The following is a 22,386-nucleotide window of genomic DNA, read 5'->3' as shown; positions in this document are numbered from 1 at the left end:
TTTTGTAAAGAAATTGTAAAAAAATAAGCCAACTCAGTAAAAGCAGTTAATTGTTTTTGACATAAGTGAACCTGTCACATGTCATGGAAACGATTAGAGTGGGAATCAAAGGGTATCAATATCGATGGGCAGAAACTAAATTATCTCTGATATGCCGACGACGTTGTCATAATAAACGACTTAGAAGAAGCCAGCAAGTAACAGAAAATCAGTTTAAAGATAAACTATGAGAAAACAAAATTTATAACGAATCTCATCGCCAATCAGCTTATAGAAATCGAGAAATACCCCGCAGAAGTTATGGAAAGATATGTGAAAGAATATCCCAATCCATTTAAAAAGGAACTGGTACATAGTTGATTTTCTTTAATGTTTCTGAGTTTTTTTCGAAATTGTGGTGACACACACCAAATTTTTTGGGTCCTTTTTACCTATTAGTTACTCTGCCCCTCTTTCTCTTATCATGGACCGAGCATGTGACCAACATATAGGTGATCCACAGAATTGGAAAAGAAAAAAGTCGTGAGCATAATTAAACAAAGAAAACTTGAATATTTAGGCCACATATCACGATCAATACTTTAATCGATTTTGTTGTTCTGAAGCTATTTCCTTGTGGCATTTTTATGATTAATTATTTATATGGGAAATAAGCCACAATTAAAATGAAAAAAATAATTTTATTAACGTTTCGACGCCCAAATCGGGTGCCGTTGTCAAAATACAAAATATTACTAAAATAAACAAAAGAGTTGTTGTTAAGCAAAAAAATTCTTCTAATAATTTATTTAATTTCACTCATTTATATTGGCAATTCAGACATATATTATACATTTTAAAGTAGAAGACTTTAAAATGATATTGCCAATATTTATGAGTTGCGTTCCTGGGACGACTTACTGAAAGATAGTTCATTCGATTACATGAAATCAACCCCAACTCAAGAATATCCGTCATAAAAAATTATAGCATGTGATCTGTCTTTAAAAAGACAACCAAATGCAACGACAGTAAAATTCTCGTGTTAGAGACTTCATAGTAAATCACAAGGGAAAACCAGGAAAAAACCTTGCGATACTATCCCGACATCGTAAGTATTTAGTCTTACATTAATTTACTCTCAAAAAATAATACCAAATTCTGACTTGTAACGTGTTTAAATTATAAATAATATTAATAATACTAGATATATAAGTAATACTAAAATATAAAATATGTACTAGCTCGATATTATTGATTTACTAATCTTGGTATTTTCTTTCTATTGACTTCCTCTTTCAGTATGGGTAACCACATCCTACTGCATTCTACCGAGGAATTTGCGACACAATTGGTTTCATTTAGCATAATTAGAGCCGCTTCTTTTTTAATCGATTATCCAGAGAAAAGTAGACAACAAGTAAGGCCACGCAGGAGAAGACACTCGTGTCTCGAAAATCTGCGGAAGTAGTTCGGACTCACATCGGTAAAATTATTCAGAAGTGCTGTAAACAAGATCAGAATTGCCAATTGTCAATGTTCTCAGTAAACAGGACACCTAAATAAGAAGATATATCATCATGTACAGTCGGAAAAATGAAAGATTACCCATGAACGATCATATCAATCAATTATTTTGTATTTGCTGTCTTTTTTTATAACAAACGTTTGTTATTTATAGAAAAAGACAGAAAATACAAAATAAGTGATTGATGTGATCGTTCATGGGTAATCTTTCATTTTACGACTGTAATGATCTTTTTGAATATTAAAATTATTGATAATAATAATCAAGTGTGTTTTTAAAAAACATCTGAAACAACATGCCTTACACGCAATCAAAATAAAATTATAATACAGAATTCGATAAATATCAAAATCTTTCTTATATTTGAAAAGTTAACCCTTTATTATCTTCTTCTTCTTAACCTTCTATCATCCATATTTGGACAGGTCTCTCCTTACTCCTTCCATCGGTCTCTATCCTCAGCAACATATTTCTAAAGATGAAGTAGTTTTCACTCCTAATAGCAATATTAATAATATTTAAAAATATTAAAATATTACTAAAAGATTTTTAAATTGAAAACTTATTGGTCCATTTTCTTGGTAACACCTCCATGGCTTCTAAAATTTGCAAGCCAGATGGATGCTGAAGCGAAGAAGACAAGAGGGAATTCAAAAAATTCATTTTTTTTATATATTTTTATATTGGTCGTTACTTCTTTGAGTAACTAGGTCCATTTTCTGTTGGAATTTACCAGCTGAACAGACGGGATCGTGAATTGTAAGTTTTTGAATTCCCTCTTGTCTTCTTCGCTTCAGCATCTATCTGACTTGCAAATTTTAGAAGCCATGGAGGTGTTACCAAGAAAATGGACCAATAAGTTTTCAATTTAAAAATCTTTTAGTAATATTTTAATATTTTTAAATATTATTAATATTGCTATTAGGATAGAAAACTACTTCATCTTTCAATTGACAGATGACGCTAGTCACCTAGTCCATTCACGTCAGTTGCGGTGTGGGGGATGAACTCTCGGTGTTGGTCAATTGGAGTATGGAGTAACAGGCCTACGTTCTCTCCGATGAGACTCCAACAAGAGTCGAAAATCGTCGATTCAGAGGGCTGGACTGCGCCCCGTATTCTAATTGAAAAATAAGATTGTTTTGCCTTCGCATTGCAACTGAATAAAAATGGAATTTTTACTTTATTTTTATATTGGTCGTTACTTCTTTGAGTAACTAGGTCCATTTTCTGTTGGAATTTACCAGCTGAATAGACGGGGTCGTGAATTGTAAGTTTTTGAATTCCCTCTTGTCTTCTTCGCTTCAGAATCCATCTGGCTTGCAAATTTTAGAAGCCATGGAGGTGTTACCAAGAAAATGGACCAATAAGCTTTCAATTTAAAAATCTTTTAGTAATATTTTAATAGTTTTTAAATAATATTAATATTGCTATTAGGATTGAAAACTACTTCATCTTTCAATTCCCAGATGACGCTAGTCACCTAGTCCATTCACATCAGTTGCGGTGTGGGGGATGAACTCTCGGTGGTGGGTAATTGGAGTATGGAGTAGCAGGCCTACGTTCTCTCTGATGAGACTCCAACAAGAGTCGAAAATCGTCGATTCAGAGGGCTGGACTGCGCTCCGTATTCTAATTGAAAAATAAGATTGTTTTGCCTTCGCATTGCAACTGAATAAAAATGGAATTTTTATTTTATTTTTATCATATTTCTAATTTGTTCCGGCTATTCTTTTAATACCATCAACCCATCTCATATGTCGTCTTTCTCTTGGTCGTTTACGACCAACTAAACGATCATTGCGTTCCAACGTTGGTCTATTTGTCTAGCAATGTGGCCTTCGAAGTTCCATTAAGTTTGACAATTTTTGTTGTTATGTCCTCGACTTTTGTTTTTGATCTTATCCAGTCGTTCCTTTTTTTATGTCAGTCGTATACTCAACATTGTTCTTTCTTAATCATATTTGTCTTGATTAGGGTTCAGGCTTGACATCCATATGTCATGATAGGAAGGATGCACTGGTTGAACACTTTGCTTCTCAAATATTGGGGTATTTTGCGGTTCTTAAGTATCCAGCCTAGTTTTCCAAATCCTACGCATGCTAATCTTGCTCATCTAGTAATTTCCTCACTTTGGTTCTCTTTGTCAAGTTTCAGGATTTGACCAAGGTAGATATATTCCTGGAGTTGTTCTATCTCACTGTCATTTATAGTTTACGTCTGAGATCATCTGTTTGTCATTATTATTGATTTTTGCATATTCATTTTTAGGCCGACGTATTGAAAGCTGCCTGCGAGTTCCTTCAATGTGCTCGCTATAATCACGATGTCGTCAGCGTATCTGAGAGGGTTTAACTTGTTGCCATTAATGTTAATGCCATAGGTTGACCAATGCCAATATGTAGTTTTGAAGACGTCTTCTAGGGCTAGGTTGAAAAGCTTTGGCGATATTACGTATCCTTGTCTCACTCCTCTCTTAATGGGGATGGAATTTGTATTTTCGTCTACATGTACTATCATAGTTGCATTTTTATTATAATTTCTAAGAAATATACCTCAGCACAGAGGCGGATTTGAAGATTTGTCGCCCCTGAGCTATCCACTATCGCAATTTCTTTACCAAAATTTGCCGCCCCCCTGAATTCTGGCGCCCTGGGCTATAGCCCATTCAGCCCATATGTAAATCCAGCCCTGCCTCAGCATACGTCAACCCTTTATTATAATTTCTAAGAAATACGTATGACACGACTATAAAAAATTTTCTTTGTTATTATTAGGTACACAGCTGTCTCGAAAATATAGATATTTCACAAACAATTCCTCATTGGTAAATCATGTTTATTAAATTAATTCACACATTTCATGTTTGTTGTATTTGTCACCTTCAGTTTGCGTTAGACGAAAGATTATTCTTATCTTTTAGATAATAAAACAGTAGATGGATTTGTGCGAAGTTCAGTAGTAAACCGAGTAATACATAATACGGGGGAGTTATAATAATTTCATGATGCTTATAGAATAGAATAAAAACATGGCAATCCTATAATTGAAAAATATTGAGCACAATCTGCCAATGACAACGGTATTTATAGTTGTATAGTTCTGCAATCGAACTAAGAGAGTCATTCATATTCAGCTCAGCGGGGTACTATTGCTGGAAATGTGCAAGGAATCATTCCATAAAACAGGTAGATCCCTTAGAACTTGACACCTCAAAGAATAGCACCTCGCCTAGCTGAATATTAATGACTCTCTTAGTTCGATTGCAGAACTATACGCGTCTTATAGGAATCTGCCAACAAAACTCCTTAAAAATAAATGGATTTTATGACGATTCCACAGTTTTTCCCACTTTAGATACAGCAAAAGAAATGTAAAACGTATCTGCACCGGGCAGCAAAAGAAGCCTTAGAAGAAACAAATATAAATATAATAAATGTGCATTATTGGTGGAATGAAGAATTAGAAGACCTTGTGAAAGAAGTATGATACAATTGCTTCAAACAAAGGCCTAAACCAGACAACCAAAGTAAAAGTTTTCCTCCAATACCAAATTGTTCTATATTATGGTCTCCATTTTTTGAATAAAAAGTTACACCATTTTGAGCGTCGGGTTTGGGGGAGATGGGGGAGAAGTCGGTAAATTAGTAGTTTTTTACGTTTTTCGTCAATATTCCTAAAACTATGCGGTTTAGTGTAAACAATAGGTTTGTTCTAGAAAACAGTCAAACTAGTCAGAAACCGTCAGCAAACAGTTGGTCAGTGAGAGAACATAATACAGTCACCTATTATAGATATATATCTATAATATTATATTATAGACAACTATCAACTATTATAGATATATAAAAACAATATGCCACTTAAATATTGAAACAAAATATGTGCGATAAACTATAAAACTTAATCATCAAAATAAATGTCCCGAGTCTTATACAAAAAATGAATGTGGTGTAATAGTGGAAGTGACAATCATTCTAATTAATTAAACTTATTTGCTTAACTTTTTACTTAACTTCATTTATTTAACTTTTTAATTATATCCCTGGACGCTATTCCCTTTGAATAGCTATCCATTTTACTTGTGATAAATTTTTAGTGACTACGCGTCGAAGCAACTGATTTTTATATATCAAGTAGACCGTAGATTCACATTAAGGAGGCTGGTGCCTATTTAACTCTTTGAGAGTTTATATTAATGTTCATTGGTTTGTAGTTTAGCGTTGCTGTACGTATTTTAATCGTACAATATTTGGTGAAGGTTGTTATTTAACCTAGTATATGTAAGTTGGGGGTATGCTTCCTAGAAAAGCTACTCCAATACTAATTTAATAGGTAATTATATTTATACTTAGATAGGTAATTATTTCCCATTGTCATTTTATAGTTACATAATTTGTATTTTCTAACTCAGAGGTTGTCAAAAATCTAAGTAGTTATATTTAATAAATATTTATTTGTTTTGTATACCAATTATTTTTTTTCCCATTTTTGAATTTAATAATTTAATATATTTAATATTTAACAGCAGTGTAAGATACCTGGAAGTTTGGTCTATCCAAACTTCTGGCGCCCATAATTCAGTCTATTGTATTTATCTCTTATATTCTTCTATTTTTATTATATTATTATATTTATTTAATCTATTTTCTGCGCATATATTCTTATCTTAATATTTCCCTTCTTAGTTATCATCACTCTCTACTTTGATCTACTGTTCTTCGACAGGCATGCAAACGAGCCGTATCCATCCTTGAGTGTCAAGTTGCTCTCTTGCATCTATAGCTAGCCAACTCTATTCAGTTTGCCTCTGTCTCTCCATACTTCCATTATCAGTTCATCACCCTTCCTTCATTCATTTCATCTTATCATTTTAGTTCAACCAAATACTACTGCAAAGTAGTATTTTTGTTACAAGTGCTATCCCCTCTACTCGCGCTGGTCGACTATTCGCTGATGATTTCAAACCGTTTGAAACTGATGCTAGAACAAACCTAATGTTCTACACAAAAATATTCTGCATTAAATTTGAAATGAAAAAGGTTCTGTACGTAGTCCTTCTAAAACGAAGGGTTCCAAAGTTGAAACAAAAAATACATTATATAATAAATGGCTAAATACTAAAGACCCTGAATATAATATGATCCCCAAGACAGGACGAAAAAAAGGAAGACCAAGGAAGCTATAAACGTTCCACGAAACGTTCCGCGTACGGAAGATACAGTGAGCACATAAAGGTTGGAATAAATTCATTTTTTCGTGAATGGGTGATTTTGGAAATAAATCCCGAATCAGAAACCTGGGCGTGATGACGTAATCGATGATGTTTAAATGAGAATAGGAGTCGGGTGATAGCTCATCTGAAAGGCTATTCGATTCTCTATTTAGCAATCTAAACATTAAGCTAATTATATCTACAGGATGTCCAAAAAATTTTTTTAATTAAATTAGTTGAGACAAAATGTAATTTATTTAATTCAAAATAGTGTGTACAAATAGTGTGTAGCCCTGGGCTATTTTGTGCATCGACACTAGTTAGAAACAGGGTTAAATATGTAAATGGCGCCGGAACCTATCCGAAAGGATCTCACCGGCAAAAATGCCATACGATATTATTATTATTAATTCAAAATACATCTTACTGTTGTCGGAAAACAGGAAAATGTTTATTTGACAAATAAATATTGTTTTTCACTTAAAATTAATGTTAAAGCTCCCACCCACCTGCCACTTAGCAGATATAACATTTAATTTAAGCGAAAGGCAACGTTTACTTGTGAAATAAACATTTTTTCTGTTTTCTGACAGCAGTAAAATGTATTTAAGATTAAATAAAATAGATACATACATTCTTCTCCTTGTGTCATTAATTTAATTCAAAAATGATTTTTTTGACATCCTGTATGTAAACAGTTATGTTAATGTTTATATTACTGAATAGAGAATTGCATAACCTGTCAAATGAGCTATCATGTGACCCTTATTATCATTTAAAAAATTCATTAATTACGTCATCACGTTCAGATGGATGACGTCACTAGTATGACATATGCCAAAACATCGTAATTTAAAAATAAAAATTGACCTGTTTTGAGATTTATTTCCAAAATCACCCATTTATGAAAAAATAAATTTATTCCAACCTTTACGTGCTCACTGTAATGTAAAAAGGATGGAAAATAAAGACTAGTTTAAACTTCATTGAGAAGTGGGTGTTTTACCCATGTTTATATCTCGAATATTTATTCATACACAACAGATATAACTTCCTGATAATGAAAGGAAAGACAGAAAGCAGATAATAAAAGACATAGCTTCTTTTCTTCTTGAATCTGGGGCTACATTTGGATGCAGGATTAACCTGAGAACAATGGAACAACATATAGTTAATTTATCGAAAAACTTTCCTTAATTTTAGAGATCGAGTGCAATTTGTTGCGATTATTTCATGAATAAAACTGTTCAACACCAAAAATTTATTGTAATTTATTTATGTAAGTACAAATTAGTGCAATTAAACACACAATTGTTATAAATATTAATTTGACGGTTGAAAGTCATCACTTTTATAATTTTTAGAACATTAATTGTCATTAATGTTTTAATTTAGATTTATGTAGCTTTCTATTGGTCAGAATCTCCTATGAATGAAATAATCAGTAGTAATTGCACAAGAGCTCTAAAATTCTATATTAATTTTAGAGTTCGAGTGCAATTTGTTGCGATTATTTCATGAATAAAACTGTTCAAAACCAAAATTTTATTGTAATTTATTTATGTAAGTACAAATTAATACAATTAAACACAAAGTTTTTATAAATATTTGACGATTGAAAGTCATCACTTTTATAATTTTTAGAACATTAATTGTCATTAATGTCACTGAATGTATTTTTTCGTAGCAACGAAGGGTATCTGACGTAATATACTTAACGACGAGCAATTATCAAAAATTATCGATTTAATTCAGATTTATGTAGCTTTCTATTGGTCAGAATCTCCTATGAATGAAATAATCATGGTAATTTCCATTCTCATCTGACTTATGCTGTTCTCTCCTGGACCTGGGGTCATTCTCAGGGCCCCGCAAGGTTTACCGACGCCCGCGTGCGGCACATAATTTAGCGCCCTTTAAATCCATTACATACAGTGCGTTGGAATAAGTGTGACCTCCCCTTAATAACCTATTTATTTCTAGCACATAAGCAAAACACTCGGATAGGTCGATTTTTAAAATAATCAAAGTATATTATAACATCAATGTTTCGAACTTTACGCGATCCCTCTTCAGGTGACAGGCAAAACTTTGATTTTTTTAAATGAGAAAGTATATCATGTGATAGCTCATTTAAAAGTGTTTGAAATACTGATTACAAAAATGTATAATACTTTAATCCTTTTTAAAAGCGTAGGCGCAAAATTTCGATCGAATTGTTTTTAAACGCATTCATTTTTTTTTGAATCCTAAGAAAAGTAATAAGGTATTTTTGAAAAATTTAAACGCAGAATAAAAGATTACATTATTACCGAGGGCTGAAAGTCCCATAGAATAAACAAAAATTTCTTTTGAATGCTATATTTAAAATAAAAATCCGACTAAATTTTCTTTTTTTTCACCTCTATGACTTATTAAAATAATCATTATAGAAGTTCTCAGGGACTATTGACCCTCGATAATATTGTAATATTTCATTCTGCGTTTAAATTTTTAAAAAATATTTATTAGTTTTCTCAGGATTCGAAAAAAATGAATACATTTCAAAATATTTCGACCGAAATTTTGAGCATACACTCTCAAAAAGGATTAAAGTATTATACATTTTTGTAATCAGTCTTTCAAAAGATTTTAAAGAGGTGTCACATGATGTACTTTCCGATTTAAAAAAATCAAAGTTATCACTGTCACCTGAAGAGGGACCGCGTAAAGTTCGAAACATTGATGCTATAATATACTATGATTATTTTAAAAATCGACCTGTCCGAGCGTTTTGCTTATGTGCTAAAAATTAATAAGTTATTAATGGGGGTAACTGTATATACAGTTATGAAAAAAATCTATAATTTTTAATTTTTTACTTGTAATAAAACAACAGAAATTGCAAGAACTCAAATTTTACTTTTCTTGTAACTGATTTGCTAATGATGGCAAAAAAAACAAATAAAACATTCATATGATAATTAAATCTAGAAATCGGTACTTACCTTAAATCTAAATCGAATTAAATAAGCCAGGGGTGTCACTTCAAATTTTGATTGGGGGGGGGGGGACAAGCAGTAGAAGAAGGATGAAATTTTTACTGTAGGTATACACTGAGAAGTAGGAACTGTACTGTTTTACTTTACAAATTGATACTGTAGTTATTTTGTTCCATTAGTAATGAATGATTAATATATATTATAAAGTTTATGTTCCTAATTATTACAAATAAATTATTATAGTAATTTTGTATATTCCAATATTAAAGAGAGGGGGCAAATGCCCCTCCTGACTCTATCAAATGACGCCCCTGAAGTAGGTGTTTTTCTAGATTTAACTGTAGCAAATTCTTTTATAATATGTATCTTTAAAGTCAATTTTATTGATTAGTTCTTGATAACTAATATTGCCAAACCAGATAATCTTTTCTCTGCCATAGTAGACCTCAAGTAATTTTTAATTAAAATTTTAAAGTGAGGAGGATTCTGAATGAAATACTGATATTTGGTAAAGATGAAGTTAAATATTTTCAAATATGTATTGAAGATTATGAAGAGGATTTGATGAGTCGTGCAATGAAAATAATTTTAAAGCGTTTATCTAACTAAATAAATCAGTTTCAGCAATATCCGCCTCTGTTCTGATCAGTTAGCATTTGTTGAAGATCAAGACAGTTTTAGTTTTTACACAAAACAAGAGAGGTTTTTAGACAAAATATCTATCTATATTAAATACACTAAGGGCCGGTTGTTCGAACGCTAATCAACAATGATCATTATCAAATAATTAATTACTGTCAATGTCAACTTTGTTTGGATTGCTAAAACATAATTAATTACAATTCTGAGACTATAATCAATTAATATAACAATAATTATTAACATAATTAATAATAAATCTCATAATTGTAATTAATTATGTTTTCAGCAACCCAAACAAAGTTGACATTGACAGTTTTGGTGACAGTAATTAAATATTTGATAATGATCATTGTTGATTAGCGTTCGAACAACCGGCCCTTAATGTACTAAAAAACCAATAACATCATATCAAATCTACTATTTAACGAAATTAGTACCTACTTGATCAATTATTATTCTAACACTGTCTATTTTCTATGTAAAAGGTATCATCTGCTATATCTGTAAGATTCTCACAAATGTTAATTATACGAAATTTGAAGGGCTTGATAGCTTCTATCCTACTCGACCATCTTGTTTCACTCGTTTCACTTAGGGGTTTTAGATTTAACTCAGGAACATCTAGTTTATAATATTTCATCTTTTACGGAGGAATAGAAAAATAGTAAAAAGTAAAAAATACAATAATAGTAATTAGTAATTATTAACACCAAATATAGAATACTTAAAATATTATTTATTTTTTCAGCAATACCACAATATTTGATTTTTAAGAATTCTCTAGGTATTCATGAAAAAATTAAAATTAAAATTAAAAAAAAATGATTATCTCATTTAAAATAAATATTTCTTATTTACCAAACCTTCGGTTTGGCGCCCTTTGGGGGTTGCGCCCGCGTGCCCCGCGTTACGGGGGCCCTGGTCGTTTTTGTGATATTAAAGTGTTTAAAAGAGAGTAAATTGTCATAATTTTTTAACGTCATAATTTAGTCTAGTTCTCAATTGAACGATTAAAGTTAACTAATTATTATTAAGTGCAATCCTCCCTCGTACAATTCGAATATTACCGATCTTATCGCAGATACAAAACATTATTCACCTGGTTTTATTTCACATTTTAGTTCTAACAGAGACGTGTCGAATGTTTAAAAAGTGAACAAACTTAGTATAAGGTGTGTTTCTGACGAAGTGCTTAATAATTGAGCAAACAAAATGTGTAATAAATGATAGATACTCGTTTGTCAGTATTTCGTTGGTGATGTTTGCCCAGTTATCGATTTATTCTGCTATGTAATGAATAATGGATACATGGGTATGTACTTTTTAATTTTCCTAAGTATTTGTTTTTGTTTGATATGACAACCTCTTCGGAGACTACTGTTTGTTTAATAAATAGGATAAATATGAAGTAATTGATGGTACAAAACAAAGCACGATCATTAAATGTATCAAAGATCTCTAAATAGGTATACAATAATTATTGTAGATAAAAACAATTTATCGTTACACAATTACAGATAAGAGGCATTTTGCAAAACTATACAGTGATGAACGCGTAATAACCGGCAAAATAACGCAAAAGATGGAAAACACATTAAGTTGTGAGATAAAAAGAAATAAAACTAGTAGAGGTGTTAAATTTGGCGATAGTAACATATACATTGACATTATATTGATTGTTTCCCACGTTTAGAAGTATCAGAGGAGTATGTCAACTAAAACTCTCTCTGTGACAGTGGTTGTTGCCAAACTCGTCCGATACGTCTAAAGGTGGGAAACAATCAATACAATGTCAACGTGTTTACTATTGCTAAATTTAACACCTCTATTAGGTTCATCTCTTTTTACCTCACAACTTAATATGTTTTCCATCTTTTGCGATATTTTGCCGTATATTAGTGCGCTCATCACTGTATAACTCCGTCTAATATAGGTACTTACCGCTGCACGTCATCTGCGTCATAGCCCGTGACGTCACATGATACCAACTCGAAATATTTAGGCGGTAGGTATGTGCTGTGATTAAGCCATTGTGCTATGATCTGAGCAGGTTCAACCATTCTTGTGTTCAACCATTACATCAATCAGGTCTTCATTAATGACATAATAATTCGATGGACACATCATCTGAACCAGTAGCTTTGTCCTATTTTATATTTTTTATGGCATATACTTACGACTTCTTTTAGTAATATCTGTGGTCCGGTATGCTCTATGGTTTCAAATGCCAGCTCTTCTCTTTCATAATTTAATAGTTGTTGGATGAAATTGGTCAAGTGAAACAATCTGTCCTTCACATCGGTAATAATATCCCCTTTATCATTTTTAAGGATGTTCGTTCTTGTGCTATTTTTAGAACATCTCATTTCTATGTTTTTTTTAGTGTAAATTAAAGCTATCATACTTTTTATCTTAATCTTCTATTTTCTTGCATCTCTCGAAGAGTTGCATCTTTTTTGCCTCTTGAATTTTCTTTCTGACGTTGCTCTGAATTTCTCTGTATTTATTCAGGTCCTGTACCTTATGTTTTCTTCTACACTCACCGGCACAACATTTTTTAGAATCATTTTGCCGAGTAAAATAATTTCAGCCACTAGACATCTTTTATTATATTCAAATAATATTTGAAGGTTTCTATTAACATAAAAATAAAAATTCCATTTTTATTCGACTCTAATCGGAGTCATCATCAGAGAGGCGTAGGTTTGCTGCTCTCTGCCCTAAGTGATAAAACTTCGAGAGCTTGTCCCCGCATTGTAACTGACGTTTATGGAGTAGGTGACTAGCGTCATCTGGCAACTGAAAGGCAAAGTAAGATTTCAACCTAATAGAAACATTAATAATATTGAAAAATATTAAAAATATTACTAAAAGAAGAAGCGAAGAAGACAAGAGGGAATTCAAAAACTTACAATTCACGACCCCGTCTGTTCAGCTGGTTTTTGAATTCCCTCTTGTCTTCTTCGCTTCAGCATCCATCTGGCTGGCAATTTTTAGAAGCCATGGAGGTGTTACCAGAGAAATGGATCAATAAGTTTTCAATTAAAAATCTTTTAGTAATATTTTTAATATTTTTCAATATTATTAATATTTCTATTAGGTTGAAAACTTTGCCTTTCAGTTGCCAGATGACGCTAGTCACCTACTCCATAAACGACAGTTGCAATGCGGGGACAAGCTCTCGGAGTTTTATCACTTCGGGCAGAGAGCAGCAAACCTACCCCTCTCTGATGATGACTTCAATTAGAGTCGAAAATCGTCGATTTAGAGTGCTGGTTTGCGCTCCCTGTTCTAAGTGAAGAATAAGACGGTTTTGCCTTCGCATTGCAACTGAATAAAAATGGAATTTTTATCTTTATTTTTATATTTAGTCCAGGGCGCATCTGTTTTGAGATGGACGTTGAGAGGTGACTCCAATTTTTTTGCAGAAATTGTTTGAAAATAACTCAAATAATAATATTTGAATTATCCTCCCACTCAAAATGGTCCGGAACAGTGTTTAAATAATCAAAATGTCAAAATATGAAGGAAAAATTCGATTTTTTATGGGTTTTTTGATTATAACTTTAAAACTATTCATTTCTGAGAAAAGTTGTACTAACATAAAAGTTGCGTAATTAAATTTCCAACAATATAGAATTGGTTAAAAATTTAAAAAATAGTCACCCTTGTTGCAAAATAGCAATAATTGCGAAAAAAACCATACAAAAACAAGTATTCGCATTTTAAGTTTTTCAACCATTTATGCTACACTTAGGACCTCCATATTTTACCCAGAAAAACTTTATGATATAGTAAAACAACACTGTAAATTTCACTAAGATCGGTTTAATATATTTTGCAAAATAAATTTTGAAATCCAGATTTCGCAAAAAAATTCATTTTTTTTAATGTTACAGGACTGAAAATAAAGCAGATAGCAAGTTGAATTTTTTTTGCTTATAGGAGTGTACTGTATCTTTCATTTGCAATTTGCAAAATTAAAATCGATTAATTACCACGGCGTCAGGAAATTTTTTAAATAAACATTAAATTTTGGTGCTACGCGCAGGACAGCGATGTTCTATTCACACAAGTTGATTTCCATCAAAATTTCTTCCAATCTTTATCTAATATATTATTTTCTTACTCTATATTTTGTTGTATTTTAATATTTTAATTCCACAAAAATCAAACTTACTTTACTATTGTTTGTGGAATACTGTTTAAACAATTGCATATGTTTAAAAATAATAAACTTTTATTCTCTAAGTTAAAATATATGAACAAAGAAAGTTTTTTGCTAAAAAAAGTGTTATTTCAAAGGATAGAGTATGTGTTTTTATTTTGCAATAAACAAATTTATTTATATCGAAATGTAATAAAAATTAAAATATATCAATCATTATCAAAGGTCATTGGAATGCCCAATCAGAGCAAACTATCCGCTGTCCTGCGCGTAGCACCAATAATTAATGTTTATTTAAAAAATTCCTGACGCCGTAGTAGTTAATCGATTTTAGTTTTGCAAATTGCAGATGAAAGGTACAGTAAACTTCTATAAGCAAAAAAAAATTCAACTTGCTATCTTCTTTATTTTCAGTCCTGTAACATTTTGAAAAAATGAATTTTTTTGCGAAAGCTGGATTGCAAAATTTATTTTGCAAAATCTCTTTAACCGATCTTAATGAAATTTAGAGTATCGTTTTACTGTATCATAAAGTTTTTCTGGGTAAAATATGAAGGTTCTAAGTGTAGCATAAATGGTTGAAAAACGTAAAATGCGAATACTTGTTTTTGTATGGTTTTTTCGCAATTATTGCTATTTTGCAACAAGGGTGACTATTTTTTAAATATTTAACCATTTCTATATTATAGGAAATTTAGTTACGCAACTTTTATGCCAGTACAACTTTTCTCGGAAATGAATACTTTTAAAGTTGTAATCAAAAAACCATGAAAAAAATCGAATTTTTCCTTCATTTTTTGACATTTTGATTATTTAAACAATGTTCCGGACCATTTTGAGAGGGAGGATAACTCAAATATTATTATTTGAGTTATTTTCAAGCAATTTCTGCAAAAAAATTTGAGTCACCTCTCAACGTCCAAATGTACTAGGTAATATTTTTACAGATGGGCCCTGGTCTAATTGGTCTTTACTCCTTTGAGTAACTAGGTCCATTTTTTGTTGGAATTTACCAGCTGAACAGACGGGGTCATGAATTGTAAGTTTTTGAATTCCTGTTGTCTTCTTCGCTTCAGCATCCATCTGGCTTGCAATTTTTAGAAGCCATGGAGGTGTTACCAGGGAAATGGACCAATAAGTTTTCAATTAAAAACCTTTTAGTAATATTTTTAATATTTTTCAATATTATTAATGTTTCTATTAGGTTGAAAACTTTGCCTTTGCATTTCTATTAATGTTAACTTAAACAAATACACAATAATATGTTTCCTTTAATTTGTATAAATGGATTATAAAGCGTTTTTATGAAGCACAGTTGTTCGGAACACACTGTAACTGTAATCGAAACGAAGGTGACATTTTGGCATAAATTGGTAACATTTATTTGACAGTTGCGGTGATGACACTTCGTATATGTTTTTATTCTTTATTATAAGTATTTGTTTTATTATAATTTCTGTTTTAATTATTTACTTTAATATAAGATTATTTTTTAATTTTTGTTTTCTTTGTAATAATTATGTAATCTATTTAATTTAAAATGGATTCAGGATTTTTTTATACTTTGTCAACTATGTCAACTTAGATCTCTGACGTAGATAATGACGTGCAACGGTAAGTATATTAGACGTACTAGGCACACATTCACACAATACGTTTTCATGATTGCATTTAAAATTTTCAGGTACAATTTTTTGATAGAAATAAGATTTTTAAATAAGTTTTGTTAATTTATTAGAATATATTACCATATTAGTGATTTTGCCCGTCTCATGCGAAGGGGGATATAATTAATAATTGCCCTCTACAGTCATTGCACTCAATTTTTTTTGGTATCTTCCTATTATATCGTATTTTCCTCATTTGTTTTTACTTTCTCAAATTTTTTCCGACTCCCTCCAATTTTTTCTGACGCCTCCAATTTTTTCTGGCTTACTCCAATTTTTCTTGACAGATAATTTTAAGACAATTTAGCTCAATTCCCCTAGTCCGAAATTGCTTCCTAAATAGCGTTACCAGGTGTCCCGATTTGAGCGGGACATCCCGATTTTCAGGGGTCTGGGGACGCGTACCGATTTGTACCTGATCGGGACACTAAATGTCCCGATTTTCACCGACGAAAACCAATTTCAGGCGGACTTGCAGTGAATTTTACAACTACGTTATAAAAACAAGGCACTCCTAAAAGCGGCAAAATCGAATGAAAAATATAATTTTAATAAAAAATAAATAATTTACTTAATCTACGATTTTTTTTGTAATTTCGTCTGATTATTATTATTATGTAGGATTAAATACATATAGAAACACCTTGTAGTCCAGTAAATGAACGGTAAATACGGCGATACCGTGTAATTTTCAGGATCAACTCCGAATTGCAAGAAAAATTTGGACGGCTTGTGCCGTTGGTTGCTTTTACTCGGGGGGTGACAGTCACCCCTTGGGGGTGAAAAACCGCGCCTTTAAAATAAGTCCGGAGATGGATAAATTGACTAATTCTAAGCAATTTTAGTTCTACAGAATTTTAACTTAGTTAATACTTTTCGAGTTATTTACGATTGAAAATGTTTATTTTTCCACAAAAAAATAACGTTGTTAGGCGATTTGCACAAATAACTCAAAAAGTAAGTATTTGATCGAAAAAAATATTCTTAGCAAAAATGTAGCATAATATAAAAAAATTAAAAAAATTCTAGTCTAAAAAAAGTCTATAGACCCAGCAAAAGCAAAGTTGTAGCTCATGAAAAATACGTTCTTATTCTTCAAATTCCAAATCAAATATTTTAATGTGAAGTAACTAAGAAAGCTTTATTTTTATGTTTTAAAAAAGTTTCTAGCATCAAAACTAAGCGAGTTGTGCTCAAAATCAAGTTGACTCCTTTTTTTTTGGTAAAAAAATCGTTACCGCTTTACAAACAATTTACTTTACTTATGTATTTTTACATGACTGAAAGGGCCTGAACGAGTCACTAATCACGAGTGTATGCAAAATATTAAGCCATATTTTAACCAATTTTTGTCTTATGGAAAAACAAAATGAATCTATCATATTTATAAAAGCAAAACCTACCTACTTTTTACTCCTTGAGATTTTTATTATCCCTAATACTTCTTAAGTTTTTTTGAAAACAGGGCATTTTCCAATATGTTAGGAAAAAATTGTTTTTAAACCTAACAGATCGTATAAACAATACACATATAAAGTAAATGGTAAAGCGGTAACAATTAATTTTATTCGAATTTTCACGATTTTTTTTTTACCAAAAAAGTGGCCAACTTTATTTTGAGCGTAACTCGCTTAGTTTTAATACTAGAGACTTTTATATAAAACAAAATAAAAGATTTTTATTTTAATTTTAATAATAGGTTTTGCCTGAAAATTTCTTAATTTTTTGGTGATTTTAAGTTGAAAAATTCGATTTGGAATTTGACGAATAAGAACGTATTTTTTATGAGCTACAACTTTGCTTTTACTGGTTTTATAGACTTTCTGGACATATAGTTTTTTTTGCTTTTTTTAAAAGCTACAATTTTGCTAAGAATATTTTTTTCGATAAAATTAGTCGCAAAGTATTGACTTAGTTTAAAAATTATATAGAACAAAAGTTTTTTAGAGTTAGTCAGTTGATCCATTTTGGGACTTACTTTAAACGCGCGTTTTTTACCCCCGAAAAGGGGTAACTGTAACTGTCACCCCCCAAGTAAAGGCAACCGACCAACGGTACAATTTCAACTTTGAAGTAGGCAGTAAGTAGAACCTAAAACCAGATTTTCATGCAATTCGGAGTTGACTCTGACAATTACACACCAAAACGGTAATTTACTGGGCTATTGTTGTTTATTTGTCCCGATCTACAACCCTGAATCCCGATTTGTTTTTGTTTATGTACCGATTAAAAACAAATCGGACCTGGCAACACTATTCCTAAAGGAGCTAGAGCTCTTTGAAAATTGCTTTTTGTAATTAGTTTTTCTTAAATACCTCCAGAACGCTTCAATTTAGAAAAACGAAAATCGGTACGTATATTTATCTTCCAGAGATAAATCGATTCCATCCATTGCCAATTTCTAGTACCGATCATAGGCGTCCGTTTTGGGTAGGAAAACTGTTATTTTATCACATAACTTTTTTGTCTTTAACTTTTAAGCATTTTTGACACTGGATTATTAAATTGTGAGGTATTATAGTACTAAAAGGTACTCTTGGTTTAAGTCCGTAGGACACACGGTTTTCTAGAAAAATCAAATTGAAAATTTTTTGTTTTTTGAATTTGAAAATTGAAAAAAATTAAAAAAAAAAACGGTGTATTTTATCAACTTAAACCAAGAGTAACTTTTAGTACTAGAATACCTCATAACTTAATAACCTAGAGTCAAAAATGCTTATGCAAAATGGACGCATATGACCCGTACTAGAAATTCGCAGTTAATGAAATCGATTCATCTCTGACATATAAATAAACGTATCTACCAGTTTTCAGATTTCTAAATAGTTTTTTTTTGAAATTTTTGAAATAGAAGCGTTCTGGAGTTATTTAAGAAAAACTACTTACAAGAAGCCATCTTCAAAGAGCTCTAGCTCCTTTAGGAAGCATTTTTGGACTAAGTGAATTGGGTTAAAATATCTTAAAATTATCTGAGGAATCTTCTGTCTTCGTTTGTCGGTAGAGTTTCTGGACACCCTGTATATTTAAAAAACGAAAGACAATAAATAACGGTGCTTGTTACTTGGGGAGTACCGACGGGAGTGACTACTTTTTATAGCGCGTTATTAGTAGGGTTCCACGGTGGCCGCTATGGCCACGCCTATGGTTTATTATTATGTATTTATGCAGGGGGTAACAAAAAGGCACGTCATAAGTAAATCACACATTCTGGGACCAAAAATAGTTTGATTGAACCTCACTTACCTAAGTACAAATGTGCACATAAAAAAAGTTACAGCCCTTTGAAATTACAAAATGAAAATCGATTTTTTCAATATATCGAAAACTCTTAGAAATTTTATATTGAAAATGGCCATGTGGCTTTCTTATGATAGGAACATCTTTTTTGTGCACGCAATAAATATTTTATGGGGGTTTGTTCCCTTAAACCTCCCCAATTATTTGTGTTACAATTAAATTAGTATTAATTGTGGTACCATAAGCCACTATTGTGCTACCATAAGCTAATTCAACCAGAGTGCAGGGTGCAGTCGGGTTGCAGTAGAGTCCAACCGCAACATGACCGCACTTGCAGTTGGGTCTCGACTGCACTGTTCAGTCCGTATATGGAGGCCCTTAAGAACATATTTCTCAGATAAATGCTAGGCTAGACAATATTATATTGCAAAAATAAAACTGATGATAAAAAAGTTTTCGATGCACTAATTTTGTCTAGGTCGGTATTTTTACACTTCCACTGTGTATAAAGTTATCAACGACTTCAAAGTCATGACACAGGAATATTATACAGTCTAGGATTTAGAAATGTGATGATACAATGATTTATAAATTTTATAAAACTAAATTTACTGTAATTGTAACATCATGTTTTACTATCGAATCAAAAATATTTTATGTAGGTATAAAATATTTTATTGCCTGGCATCCATCCCAAACATAAACGATTTATTACACCGTTATCGATGTGAATTTACAAAAAAAAAATAATCTGCAGATTAAATGCCTACGCAATTATAACATAGCATATAGCATAATGATAATAACAAGCCACTAAATACATGGGTGAAAACTGAAAACCATTTAAATGTTATTTAATTATCATTTAATTTAACAATTCAATTTAAAATTATATCCGAGTAGATATTAAATAACATATCAGTTAGAATGCATCCCTGTCTGACGCCTCTTTGAATGTAACATCGTCCAGTAAGTGTCATAATTAGTAAATTAAAATTATTCAAAAATTTAAAATGTTAAAAAAATTAAAATTCAGAATAAAAAGTGAAATGTACTGAAGAATATCTAGATTGAATTACATAAATCTTAAAACTTGAATGACTATATTACATGTTAAAATTGACTGAAGAACAAGAAGGTCAATTGACAAGTTATTCTCAAAACAATAATTCAAATTATAAATTTGTGGGGTGTTTTCTTAATAACAAGAAACTTGACTGTAATGTTTCTAATTCTCAAGGGAAATTCTATTTCTACTTAAGTACCTAAATTCACTTATTGTATAATTAAACTATGGAATTATCATTTATTACCTACTTATCACATAAACAATGATTAATTGTAGGTTGAACTATTTTTTTACAAATTAATCAGTTTAACCAATTTTGCAGTACCTACCTACGGCACTGTTAAATGAAATCATTTCTTTTGAAATGTGCCTATTTATAGCAGGGGAGATAAGTATGCTAAATTTGCAGTTACTGGAGCGTTATGGGGACTTATTGGGTTGTGAAGATTAGGTCCTAAAACCAAAAAGGAGTTTTTCCATTTTTTAGTGGGGACATTCCATTTTTTAATTTAATTTTCCATTTCCAACAATCGTTTTTTCCGATTATAGCGCCATCTATCCATAATTCGAAAAAAAATCGCAAATAAAAGTTACTTGTTTTGACGTAAGGAATCCAAATCTGCAATAAAAAATGGGAGCTTCTATTTAAAATTATCATCCACCCCTTTCCGTGGGGGTCGTATTTGGTATCATTCGATAGATTTTTGAAAAATATTGAACACATATTTTTCAAATGAAGTAGAACACATATTTTTCAGTTTTTCGATCTGACGTTCATTTCGCGAAATATTCGCTTTTTTTGTGAAATTTTGTGGCTCATCCATTTCCTTAAGCCCCGCTTAAATCGATCGACAGATTTTTTAAAGATACACTGTTTTGCGTGTACTTAACTTACCTTATCTTAATCTGACGATTTCGAGTGTTTCTAATGATAGATTTTTTTTCGAGCCCCCCTTAACGAACTCCCCTGTGTTAAGAGTCCAGATATGGTAGAGGTACATTTACAGGGTACAAGGTTTTCCCCATGCGATAATCTGACGCGCTCGAGTAACTGCAAAAATCCCCGCTTTGGCTCCCCTACCATTAGCTATTTAGGGTATTTTATACTCATTCTTATTTTTTTTTCAGTTTCGCGCTGTTGCAAATAATTGAAACAAGGACCCAGCATGTAGCTGAGATGGACTGTGACAATGAGAATTTTTAGAAATTTGAAATTTTTGGCTATTTCATTTATTGCATTGTATCAGATAGTAGAGTCGCAAGACATTGCTGATGACAGAAAATATGGGTGTACATGGCACGGAGGATCAATGGCAAAGTTATCTTGCAATTGCGAAAACGGAGCAGAGGTGAGTGTATTGTATTTAATTTTGGAGTTCTTCTCTTATACAATACGTTTAGTTTTCGATTAGGTGTAGTCGACTAAAGGAAGCGCTAAAATTCGCAACATTGCTTATAGTACGGGATCCGAATCTAGGTTGACCTTGTAGCAGTAAAGTTTTCTTTACGCTATTTTTATTATTAATTATATAAATCTACCTGTATTTATCATAAAATTCCATTCATTAAATTTTAAAATTTCAACCAGAGCAGCAAAACACAGAAAAAAAGCCCTATCAGAGTTATCATCTCCCAGAAGGAAGAGGAATTTTTTTCAAGTCTATACCCAACTGAGTAAATATATAAAGATCCTGTAAGGTGCCCAAATAAAATATATCAGGGATCTTTCTATTCATAAAAAGTAAGAGATCTGTATCTTTGTTTTCATAGTTAGTTATTCCCACACCATCCCCTAAAACGATTCATGACCTTACGCTCTCCAACCAAAACACGAGCAGCCGTCTCGCATATGTGCAATTGATTGTTTGCTCTCTCTAATATATACAATTTCCACATCGTC

The 22,386-nt window shown here is 31.5% G+C and overlaps 2 protein-coding genes across 7 annotated transcripts in view; one reads left to right on the top strand and one right to left on the bottom strand.

Annotated features, from left to right (window-relative positions):
- LOC126889923 (E3 ubiquitin-protein ligase MYCBP2) overlaps positions 1 to 22,386 on the bottom strand; it is a 743,799-nt gene that overhangs the window by 528,027 nt on the left and 193,386 nt on the right. The window lies entirely within an intron of this gene.
- The window catches only part of LOC126889925 (uncharacterized), a 64,252-nt gene that overhangs the window by 37,085 nt on the left and 4,781 nt on the right, over positions 1 to 22,386 (top strand). For 2 of the 3 annotated variants that reach the window (XM_050658665.1, XM_050658666.1), the window contains exon 2: positions 21,615 to 21,835. In XM_050658665.1, the coding sequence (XP_050514622.1) occupies positions 21,677 to 21,835 (159 nt within the window). In that variant the 5' untranslated portion in view covers positions 21,615 to 21,676. Of the gene's footprint in view, positions 1 to 11,329; positions 11,658 to 21,614; positions 21,836 to 22,386 lie in introns of those variants that run through there. The other variant, XM_050658664.1, reaches the window with a different exon arrangement.

The sequence above is a fragment of the Diabrotica virgifera genome, chromosome 8 (assembly GCF_917563875.1).
Source record: "Diabrotica virgifera virgifera chromosome 8, PGI_DIABVI_V3a".
NCBI lineage: Eukaryota > Metazoa > Arthropoda > Insecta > Coleoptera > Chrysomelidae > Diabrotica > Diabrotica virgifera.
The sequence above is the reverse complement of the archived record's forward strand: the minus strand, read 5'-3'. Positions and strand labels throughout refer to the sequence as shown.